The sequence below is a fragment of the Egretta garzetta genome, unplaced genomic scaffold (genome assembly GCF_000687185.1).
Source record: "Egretta garzetta isolate BGI_Z169 unplaced genomic scaffold, ASM68718v1 scaffold259, whole genome shotgun sequence".
In the NCBI taxonomy this organism is placed as follows: Eukaryota; Metazoa; Chordata; class Aves; order Pelecaniformes; family Ardeidae; genus Egretta; species Egretta garzetta.
The window spans coordinates 4,074,390-4,086,356 of record NW_009260770.1 but is presented as its reverse complement, the minus strand read 5'-3'; the positions used below and the strand labels follow the sequence as shown (position 1 = coordinate 4,086,356).

Sequence of the window (11,967 nt, the reverse complement as noted above, 5' to 3'; positions counted from 1 at the left end):
GGGAGGGGCGCGTCAGGGACCGCAGCCTGTGATCGCTGCTCCCCGCAAAAGCCCGGTTTGGGGAGGCTGGATGAACCCAAGTCTGGTGCGGCGTGTACCCTGGCGATGTTACGTTTGGTTGGCGTGGTGGTAGCGCAGCAAACCCCAGCTCTTCCTAAAGCACCTCAAACACTCTGCTGGTTAGCGAGACCTTGCTTTCCAGGAACTGTTTTCCTCAGTATCGCCCTTTAGGGAAAGCCAAAGAAACCGGTTCCCTCATTTGATGCGGAAAGGGTGACAGCATTGTGTTGTCTGTTTACTGTGTTACTTTATCACTGGGAAGTGAAGCCACTCGTTGTGAAGTACTAACAGAATAACAGGAGCAGCAATAAAAAGTGTCGTTGCATCCGTGTGCAGGTGGAAAAGTGCATCTCGGTTGCACTCACCCTTGGAGAAACAGGCAGGCTAAATGCAGGCGTGCTCTGAGCTGGGGTGACCCGCGGGAACCTTTAGTTGGACTTGCACTTACAATCTGATCTTTTGGCACAGCAAAGGGGCTACATCCATAAAGATCTATAAATAAGATAAACTGAGATAATCATGTAACCGCAGCTACTGTACCACTTGACGCTGCTGCTGGTGACAATCTTTGTTCCCCGATTTTGGAAACACCCTGCTGTCGAGCAAAATGACCAGGGAAATCCATGGGAGTTGTGCTGGGTTAAGGACTGGAGTTGGGTGTAACCTTGGGAGAGAAGGGTGGTAAAGACACAGACTGGGCTTGTGAAGGGGTGTTGGCTCAGGGACAAGAAATTATGTTCAGCATAGCAAAAGGTTAACAGCAGGGGTGCTGCAAGGTTCTTTGCTGGGTCTGGTGCTGCTTAATGAACTGGAAAAAGGAACGAGCAATGATACAGCAAAATTTTCAGATGACAGTAAGTTTTTTTTTTTTTTTTCTTTTATATTAAGTCAAGCCCAGCAAAGACCAGACAGAACTTAATCGTAGACTTAACCCCTGAGGAATGAGTGAAAAATGAAGGCAGAGATGAAAAATGAAGGAAATAAATCTCAATATTGAAAATTTGAAGCAGTGGGAGAGAAGAAGGACTGAGTATGCGCTTTTCTGGGTTTAAAATGAGTTGTGTTAACTCAGGAGCATCATGAGAGAAGAAGCAATGAAAATCTCTGCTCGATGTGAAACTGCAGGCAAAAATTATGTTAGATTTCAGTGGGAACTGAACAGAGAGTAACAAAGAAAATGTTATAATGTTTTATGGATCTGTATCTGTTACATGGATCAGTGGGTGTACCTGAAACTACTGTGGGCACTGCTGGTCGTCTAGAAAAGGATAACACAGAACTAGACCAATAAAAATCATTGGCGCATAGCAAAGCTTTTATAGCACTCACTGGATGGAAAACTCCGGAGCATGTTAGGGAAACATAATAGTCTATAAAACAATGAGCAGCATAGAGAACCTGTATCGGAAGCTTGTATTTTACTTGACAGCCCAGAAACAAGAGGAGATGTAATGAAATCAGAACTGATAATAGGAATTGCTTTAGGAGTAGGTAAACTGGCACTGCCATGAGAAGTCATAGAGGCCAAAAGCCCAGGAGCATCTCTTTGCGTTACAGGATTTGCACAATGATAGTACTTAAACTTTAACCCATTAGGAAGGATGTGTTAAGCCTCTTGTTTCATACTGAAAGTAATTATTAACTATGGGAAACTGAAAAAAAAACCCACCAAAAAACCAAAACAAAACCCCACAACAAAAGAGTTCGTCTGAATTCTCTAGGACCAACCGCTGTTAGGGTGTCCCACCTGAGGGACGTTCTGGTCACGGGACCCGACTGACGTTGGCAAGTGCTAGGTAAAGAACTTTATTCTACATCATTTCAAACTTCTCATCTGTGCAACAGTGTCTTCAGGTCTTTCACCTCGATGTCTTCATCATCTACAGCAACTGTGTCCCATCCTTTCTTTGATGTAGACTATGACTTTTTCAGGCTACAAGTGTTTCTCAGACCAGAATAATTTTCTGTTTTCAGATGATACAGACAGATTCCTTGGGGCTCTGTGTCTCGGTTGACTTCCAGTGGGCATGTCCTGGTGCCTGGAAAGCCACGAGCTCACACCTTCGCCTCTTCTGAGGGGAATGAGTACGTGGTCTGTCTGCTCTCCTTGGCCACCCGGGTGCATGAAGTCTAAGCCGTTCCGCTGCTCTCTCAAAACGGCTGGAAAGGGCCCAGTGGCGCAAAAGGGATCAGGAGAATTCCCAGACTTCATTTTCCTTTCCTAGGGAAACCTATAAAAACCTTCTGCAAATTAAAACCGCAGCAGTGCCCAAGTTGTTTACTTGTGGGTTTGTTCCTCGCGTTTTTTGCAATGCGGTTCTCTCCGTTGGTATTGGAGCGAGCGGTGTTTCTCCTTTAACTGGAGAGGGCTGAGGGATAACGGGGAAGCTGTCAGCTGTAAATAGACAAATGATGAGATAAATCCCAGAAGAAGCTGTTAATTTCCTGAGCGTGGCCATATGCCGAATTTTGTAGTTTTTCACTCCTCCTTGTCCCTCCCTGCAGCTGGAGTGCCACAGTAAGCGCGCATAATTTTGAAGCCTGTTTCAGGGAAATTTGTCATTTACATAGGGAGGTCTTTCACGTATCTTTCACGTGTCTGGAACATAGGTTACAGAACACAGTCTGTATATATATACATAGGCTTAGTGCTAAAGATTACTGGAGATTAAAGGGCTACCAGAACAAACCCAAAACAAACACAATTGTTTGGTTTTATTTCTCAAGAAGTGCTAGAAAGAGTCAGAATGCTCCATGGAAGCCTTTGCAGAGCAAACTGTTGGTGCTGCAAACATCTCAGACTTCATATACTGTGAGCCAGATCTCAACCTGATATCAAGTTACCACCTTATATATCTCCAGGGACTGTGATTTTACCCCAGATGAGACTTTGGCTCCAGCAATAGCCAACTATCTGTAAAACTAAGCCTGTAAGTGAAGTGGCTCAGGAGAAATGTTTACATTGGGAAGTCTCTCGTCTACTACCCCGGTGAAATTTCATTATTGATTTCAGTTCCATATATTTCTTGGGTAACCTTATTTCAGCTACCTATGGGGGAAGACCGTAAGACTGCAGCAACATTTTAAAGGTACCATTTATTTGTTGATGTGTAACAGAAATTATGTCGTGGCGCCTGACTCTGTGGATGGAGCCAGGAGGTCATCGGTAAGTGCTAGTGAAAGGTAAAGTTCTAGGTCTTGCTAGCCAGTCCTGTTAGCAATAACAAAATACTGCCCACACAAGTGGGGTTTTTTTCAGGATTACTTTAAAGTCTCCAGCACGTGGAGAAGTGTCATGCACTATGCATGTCCTTGGGAAACTTGGAAAGAAGCTCTTTGCTGGTGTAGGGGTCTCTAAAGGATGAGGGACCCTTAATGAAGTGGGCCCAAATTTTAGCAATTAAAAATGTTCTTGTTTTTTCTCAGCCAAAGTTTAATTCAGACTGCTTTAATTAAATAAGCGTGCTAGCAGAAAACAGCAGTGGTGGTTTAGCTGGCTCATGTGTCCCTTTTCTCTTTACATCCTTCATAGCCATAGTGTGACAGCAGCCTCCTACATGAGGCATAACACTTCGTACAGACCTTAAACCAAAACTGGTGCTTGCTCTGCTCTGCTTTGCTTTATCAGGCCTTCTCTTCGTGTGTGTGTTGGTGTAAGCTCAACGTGCCAGAAATGCTGCTAAAGCGTGGACTAGCCCAGAAATATATCCTAAACTATCTTGGATTTATTGGATAATTGTCTTGTTTATCTTGCTTTGTCTCTATTCTTTCTGTATTCCTTTTTATCTGAGACATATGCTGGGTATAAATCGAATAAGGGGCCACTCCAGGCCCCTTATTCCACCCTACATCTAAAGGCTGTTCATTCTTGTTTAAAATCATGCAGTGTGTCATATGAGGTTGCATTGCGTTTCTCAGCTCCCTTGAAACTGTGGATGTTGCAATCCGTAGGTTTCAGATGAACTCGTGAGGAGTAGTACCACTGTTTCTTTTATTAACCTACAGGGAGTTGTGTATGTCAAAGGGTTTTGCAGAGCAAAAATGATGCAAAGTGACGGGACCAATTTTTTTCCATTTAGTGAGGGTTACCGGGGTTAGCAAAACAAAGCTTGTCCCCCATCTCTGCTTGACATGTTGCTTTTCCCACCTGGTGACTGGTGGTCCCAAAGAGCACGGAGGTGATAACCCTGCCCGGGGCACAAAACCCGTGTGGCCAGGCTTGGCCGGAGGGATGGTCAGCTGTTGGAGGGAGATGTCGCTTTGGGGAAGAATAGCGGGGCCGTGTGCCCCGTTAGCCCCAGCTGTGTCCCCGTCAACCCCTGCGCTGCCTGGAGGGGATTTGCTGCGTGATGTATCAGGCAAGAGTTTCCCTTAGTGGCCCTCAAGAGATGATCTCAGTGTTGCACCAGCCAGATGACTGCTCGAACTGCTTCAACCACCCCAGTCAAGGAAGCGTGTTGAAACAATACTGGGGCTAATGCTCGAATGAAGCAGAAAAGCTGCCAGATGCTGCTCTTGCTCTCAGATCCTGCAAACTTAAGCTGGCCCTGAAGTCAACAGGTGCTCATGGTCCTACAATTTTTCAGTTCTTGGTTTCTGCACAAGCTTCAAACCAAACATCGGATAGGTGCACGAATGGTAAAGTAGTTTGGTTTGAGAGCTAATGATAATATCGGGGGCCTGGGGACTTTAGGTTCATTAACATATTTTGCAAAAGGCAAAAATAATGGTTGCTGCTTTCTTCCCAAACAAAGCCTTTTAGAGCATATTTATCCCTACTGCAGTTCTGCTGTAAAGTGATATGGGGGATGTGTTTATTCCTTAGCAGCAGCAGCATCTCCTACGTACAAACAGTTTGAGATATTTAAAATACGAAAACAGAAATTACGTAAAATCACAGTTCATGAACCTTAAATTTATCAAGGACTTTCTCGAAGTTCTGGATTTGCCAGTGCAATAGCAGCTACCCATTGTAATTTCCACCCCTCCTTCCTCCCTCACTGACCTCTCATTTGATTTAATGTATATCAAATAACCTTCTATTTAGAGAATAGTACTGGCATATCTATAAATATGGCTTTTGGCTGAATTAATAAATACTTACATTTTTTACATAGACAATTGAATTTCATCCTTTATTTGTATTTTCTTAAATACTGTACAGTTTATTGGTTTTGTACATTTTTGTCTTCCTAGTTTGCAGATGTTTGCAAGTTAGTGTATAACGTCTGGACACTGATGTGTTCTGATTCACCCAACATTCAGTTTGCTAATGTATGTAACTGTAAATGCATAGTAATGAATTCAGTATCCATACATCTTTTATGCTATTTTTTGCATGTAATTTTTCCCTAGTAGTAATTTCCAAATTTTTTTATTTTTTTTTTTTTGACTCATGGTTAGGTTCCAGTTTTCAGTCTCTATTCACACTTTCAGTTAAGAGCTTTTTCTATATCAGCCAGTAATTCAGCTCAGTGAGGGCAGGTCAGCAGGCTGACCTAGATGCAGCTGGTGCTGATGCCCCTACCTCTGGCTTCCTATGCAGTTTAGGGGCCTTACTTTGCACTGTATTTAGTCTGGCCCCATCGTGCATGTGTTTTACAGCTGTCCGGAGGACTCAAGAGTAGTGGAGCACGTTTGGTGCAACCTTGGAGTGTGGGTCTCTCTTTATTTTATTTCAGAAGGAATCCGGTTCTTGTGTGCTCTGTGAGCTGAACAAATGCACAGTCGGTGGGGATGATTGGAGAATTTACTTTCAAACCTCATTACGGATCTCTGGCTGGGTAGACACAGCCCCATCAGTTGTACAAGTATTCCCGGTTGTTTCAGTGGGAATTACTCATATGACTATGGGTTACTTAATGTTATAATCTACCCTTAATTATACTTCATTATAAATTAAATCAATAATAAACAAACATGACATCTGTAAAGGTATTAATGACAATAATGGCTTTTCTTCTGACAGGCCAGTCTTCAATTTGCCCAGTACAGATATGAAATGATACCATCAGTATGTATTTGGGCTACACAGCGATGTAAACTGCACACAGGCTTTCCCCTTTCAGCCAGTTCACCTTGGCTTGGTAGACTGAAATAATGGACCCTAATTCTGTTGGTTTTTCACTGAAGTCCAGGGGAATCCTGCAAATGGAGCAGCCATGTATGTGTGGCCCTGTGTTCACCCAGCCACCCCATGAATCTCGGGTGAGTGATCCCTCTCGGACCCCAAATAGCTGGCCTTTAGCAAGTCATTTGGGCCAAGTACCTGAAACCATAAGCGGTTAGACTCGGGAGCAGGAGCAGCTTGGATTTCTACTGCAAATTTGTGAAGAGCTGCCCGTTAGAAAGTTATTTTCGTTCCCGTGCTTCCCTTTGTTCTTTCCAATGACCAGGGTGACATTTGGAAAGAAAAGCAAATTAGCTTTTTCCTAAACAATATTCTTTCTTCCGGGACACTCTGCCTGGTGCTGTTCTTACTGAAAATAATAAGGTAATTACCATTAAGTTAAAAGGGATCAAGAGGAGGCTCACATCCCCTACAGGAACATATAGCAAAGTGAAGCTCCTTATGCCAGCACTTAACCTCCCAATTTCTATTTCCACTTTGGGATGCTGGAGCAGGTCCTCCCTGTTTAAGGTAGGGAGCAGGCTCTCCATTTTTTAGATGCACAAAGAAGGATGGCTGCTTTCTTATTTGTTTAATTGTTTTTAAGTGCCTATTCTGATCTCTTTCTTCAGATTTACAATATTAAAGTCCATGGTATGAAGCTCAGTGCCTCCTGAGAGGAAGAGCTTTAATTCTCACTCACAATAATAATAGTAAGAAGAACAATATATCTTAATGAAGTCAGGAATTGGGTTTATCTAGTATTTCCAACTGCCTCTCAGCCAAAGCATCTTTTTTTGCGAACTACTGAGTTTGGGATTTTTAAGTTTCTGGCTCTTCTGCATTTACCTTTGATTTCACTCATGATTGACATGTTTTCCTCCAAAGCCGTAGGTTTGCCGGTTTAGTAAGTGGGACCATCATAGTTTCAGTTGTAATTTCCACTTCCTTGGGTCTTTAACTTAGCTTCCCCCATTGTGCATGCACGCATCGCTTTAGAAGAAGAGTTCAAGCTGTCCTGGTTTTGTAGGTGTAATTGTAACAGCTCTGACTTAGGCGATGCTAACACAAGGTTTCAGCGTCTATGGCAGAATCACGAGCACCTACCGAGGAGAATAAGCTGTTATGAACTGGAAGCATCTATACCCTTGCCACTGGTTTTGTGGCCTATATCGAGAGGAAGATTATGTCTTCACTGTAACTACTAAAAGATTATCCCAGCATCCATAAATGTGTGCTGTCATACAAAATCTGAACCACATACCGTTTTCCTATATTTTGACGTTTCAGAGGTGACATGCTCCTGTATATATATTTTTAGTATATAAAAATAGGACTTTATCGTGCTACTCAGAAAGATTTATCTGTCCCATTTGGTTTTTTGCTCCCTGGGCTGGACAGACTACGTAGGTCCAAGCCCCAGGCTCCCCAGTAGTGCAGCAGGAAGCAGAACGGCCCTGCATGTGGCCCGTACGGTGAGGTTTCTGCTCCTTATGCGGTCAAAATTGTGCCTTCATTGTGTTTGCATGTGTGCTGCCATGTTTTAAAGCTCATTCAAAGGATGTTGTATTCCTAAATACAAGGGGTTGGGACACAGTCTGATTTCTAGATGAAAGGTTTAGGAGTAGGAAAAAAATTAAGTGTGGAAAAGCTCAATTCAGTCAAAAAAAAAGAAATCTGAGAGCTGTGCGAGGTTTTAGAGTACAGCTTTCTTGACTGTATCCTAAATTTTAGTTTATCTGCAAGGTCAGAGTTGTGCTGTTAAGGGAGATTGAGAAGACTTCATTTTTCCTGGAGGTAAAAGACAGGCCTATCTCCTGAAATATAGCTCATACCAACGCTTACAGCTCTTTGGGGAACTTCTTTGGTGGGAGGAGAGACATTGGATTCACGTCTGCAATGGAGACTGAGTGATTCTTAAGGCTGGGAGAGCTCCCATGCCCACTGGGAGGCTTTGGGAATATTCAATGGGAAGATTGTTTCAGAGATTGGGTTGTTTAAAATTATGTGAGTTTCTGTGCTTGTTTTGGCTGGGATAGAATTAAATTTCTTCATAGTAGCTGCTATGGGGCTATGGTTTGGATTTGTGCTGAAAACAGTGTTGATAACACAGGGATGTTTTCGTTACTGCTGAGCAGGGCTTCCACAGAGTCAAGGCCTTTTCTGCTCCTCACACTGCCCTGCCAGCGAGGAGGTTGGGGGTGGGCAAGAAGCTGGGAGGGGATGCAGCTGGGACAGCTGACCCCAACTGACCAAAGGGGTATTCCAGACCATATAATTTCATGCTCAGCATGTAAACCTGGGGGAAGAAGGAAGCGGGGGGATGTTCGGAGTGATGGCGTTTGTCTTCCCAAGTTGCCATTACACGTGATGGAGCCCTGCTGTCCTGGGGATGGCTGAGTATCTGCCTACCCACGGGAAGGAGGGAATGAATTCCTTGTTTTGCTTTGCTTGCGTGCGCAGCTTTTGCTTTCCCTAAACTGTCTTCATCTCAATCCCTGAGTTTTCTCACTTTTACTCTTCCAATTCTCTCCCCCATCCCACCAGGAGGAAGTGAGTGAGTGGCCGTGTGGTGCTTAGTTGCCAGCTGGGGTTAAGCCACGACAGTTTCACTTTCCAAATGTGGTTGTAATAAATGCTTTGAAGTCAAATATTGTGGATTATTTGTCTTTAGAAAACAACCAGATTTACTAATTCCAAATCCTGATATAGATAAGAAGGAAATTTAAGAGATGAGCAATAACGTTACAAATGCTCTTTGCTGGCCGCTTAATACACAAAAGCCATTGCTTAGTTCTTAAATATAAACATCAGATCATAAACCAGATCCCATTAATTTGGCAATGACAGATGTTTTCCATTTTTGTGGAGTTGTGTTTCAAAATTCTCAAATTTACAACCAAATTATTTATCTTACATTAGCATTCCAAAGATGATATAAAAAAGTTAATTGACTTAAATCTAGCTGCGGTAATTCAACTCCTGAGTCTGCAGACAGCCCTAAGCAGTAACTCTGGTCCCCTTCATACCAGAGGACTGTATTATCTCTGACAGGTAAAGACTGTACTTTTGGTATGAGTACCTTAGCCAAAATACCTACTTAATAAACTGGTAACACAAAAGCGTACTCCTTTTCTTAGGTTCAAAAGCCACTGCTACTCTCTAACCGATTTCTAAAACCTTGATGTTTTCTTCTGCATCTCCATCTTTACTGGGTAAACTTTTACTTTACCCCTTGGAAGAGTGTGTAGCTGTGAAGCATAGTAAAAAAGTATGTGCATTAAAAAGGAAAACAGGTCTCCTCCCCAGTTTGCTCAATCATATGTTGCTATGTTTTTCTTTTTAAAAATATCAATCATTTATTAAAACTTCACCACTGTCTTGGCTGTAAGCTGGCCCGAGTATTTGGCTGTATCCTGAGGAGGAGTAGACAGGGCTCGGACCATAAATTGTTTTGGAAAAATCCTGCTGGGTTTGGTCTGCAGAGCTCGTTTGCTGCCTCGCAGTCTGCTGTTTGTGGTTAATGAATGTATTTGCAACTTCTGAGGATGTCATTGCTGCAAGGGTAACTTCTGTTACTGTGCTTACGCCATTCCTTTTCAGACAGTGTATGGTGCGAGCATGATCCAGCTCACTGGGGAGTCACCCTTGAGCGTATCCATCCACACAAATATCCTACTCCGGCAGATCTCCCAGGGAGACTCTGGGACAGGATACCCCTACAGCAGAAATCTGACTGTATTGAGAACATACAGCGATACAGTGGGCTTCTGAGAAAACCTGTGTGTCCTTTCTGAGCAACTAGAGAGAGCTGCTTAGAGCCCTGGGAAGGCTGTACTGGTGGAGCAAAGTCTCACTGCTAAGAGTGGTCATTTTGGAAATAACAAGCCTTTTGCTTACCCCAAATTTGACTTATGCTGGCTCAACTAACTAAAGTTAAAACATAGCTGTATAAATACTGGAGTTTTTATATGTGGATGGGATTTTGGTAGGAGTAACACTGTAATTCTAACATAACCAGCGACGCTAAAGAAGTTCAACACGTCTTCCTTTGGTCAGGACTATGCTCAGAGACAAGATCTGTCCCTCATTTGTTGCTAAATCTCTAGTGGAACAAGATGAATACAGGGAAAAACACAACCATCCATCCAGTTAGGCCATGGGAAGGGGGAACGGTTGAGAGGACTACCAGCAGGTGGTAGGCAGACATGTTCATGGAGGGACTGGACAGGGATGGTCCAGCCTGGGGGGGGAGCTTTGCCAAGGGAGCTCACTCCATAGCAGCATCTTCTCCACCCGATACAAGTGTGAAATACTCTCCAGCCATCCTTGGTATTTTAAGTGTCATTTACAGATCTGAAGTGAGGTGACAGTGCAGCTAGCCCCAGTGCAAGTTCTCCTTGAATCTTATTTAAGCTGTGTTTTCCACAGAAAATTTGGTCTTTATAATATCAAGTGCAATTTTAAAGACAACATTTTAAGAATGAATAGTTCATTTCAAATATTCTCTTCCTGGCTCTTTTTCTTAATTTTTTTTTTTTCCTCCACAACTTCATTCAAAGTTAGTAGAGTCATAGTTTTCCTGTCACGCAGCAGTTTAATGGCTTGTAGCCCTGTGCTTGGAAGACCTTTATAAGAGTTTTAGCTCTGGAGCTTCAGTCACGTACAGATTAAACAAATGGGAATGATAGAGGTTATCCTGTTCAGCCGTAAATCTTTAAATCTGACTTTAGAGAGCATGTGCCGCTCACGGTATAATGTGGAATTGGGACAGTCCATGATGCCCAGAAAAGAATGACCAGGTTATTCCCCCGGGCGCAGGTTTTATTTTGTCCCTGTGGTCCTGTTATTGAAATGTCTGTGCACACAACAGAAACCCACTTTTGTCCCGCACCCAACCCATCTGTCCTTAAGCATGTGCGCGGTGCTGGGCTCAGACAGGACAGCATTTTCAAATGGAGCTGTTTGGTATTTGGTGTTAAAGACTCATTAAAGTTTTCAAGGGATAATTTCATTTTTAGGAAGTGCTGGTTGCTAAAAAGGCAGATCACACAGAGATGCTGAGGTACTTAGTTAAGTAGGTTTACTGTAGTCTAAATAAAGCAAGGAACCAGTTCAGATAGTGGAGAAATATTATGCGCTTTTTCTTTTAATTAGAGATGGTAAAATGAAGGTGTTACCAGTTTCAGGAGACAGATAAGCATCTGGTCTGTTTTTAAATATGAAAGCAATTGTAAGAAATATAACAAGTACTCATTAATTGAGTTCAGCATAATTAGTCAGTGTTGGGATAAAACTTTGGTTCCTATGACTTCTGGAGCTGCATGTTGCAATCTGTATCACTTCATTAGTATGGTATCCTAGTGAGTGTGTTTCCTATTTTGCTCCCATGGGTGAGATTGAGAGGTATGATGGAGCACTGTTTTGACTTCTCACAGGATGAGTTGGATGAACTTCGGGCTGAAATGGAAGAAATGCGTGACAGCTATTTAGAGGAAGATGTTTACCAGCTGCAGGAGCTCCGGCGAGAGCTGGACCGGGCAAACAAGAATTGCCGCATTCTGCAGTATCGTCTCAGGAAAGCGGAACAGAAAAGCTTGAAAGTTGCACAAACAGGCCATGTGGACGGAGAGCTCATTAGGAGCCTGGAGCAAGATTTAAAGGTGGGTGAAAGATTCCTATTCAGAGCAAAAGAGAGCAGACCGGGATTTGGCTCCCTGCAATGGAAGGGAGGGCAACGCACGAAACAGGCAGTAGTTCTCCAAACATCAGGACCAATTTCCTTCTTCTGTGGTGGA

At 43.1% G+C, this 11,967-nt stretch overlaps 1 protein-coding gene across 1 annotated transcript in view; it reads left to right on the top strand.

Moving 5' to 3' along the window:
* The first annotated feature begins 11,601 nt into the window (after positions 1–11,601).
* MTCL1 (microtubule crosslinking factor 1) overlaps positions 11,602–11,967 on the top strand; it is a 95,128-nt gene continuing 94,762 nt past the window's right edge. Inside the window, exon 1 of the mRNA XM_035901626.1 lies at positions 11,602–11,832. Within this exon, the coding sequence (XP_035757519.1) occupies positions 11,635–11,832 (198 nt within the window). The 5' untranslated portion in view covers positions 11,602–11,634. The remainder of the gene's footprint in view (positions 11,833–11,967) is intronic.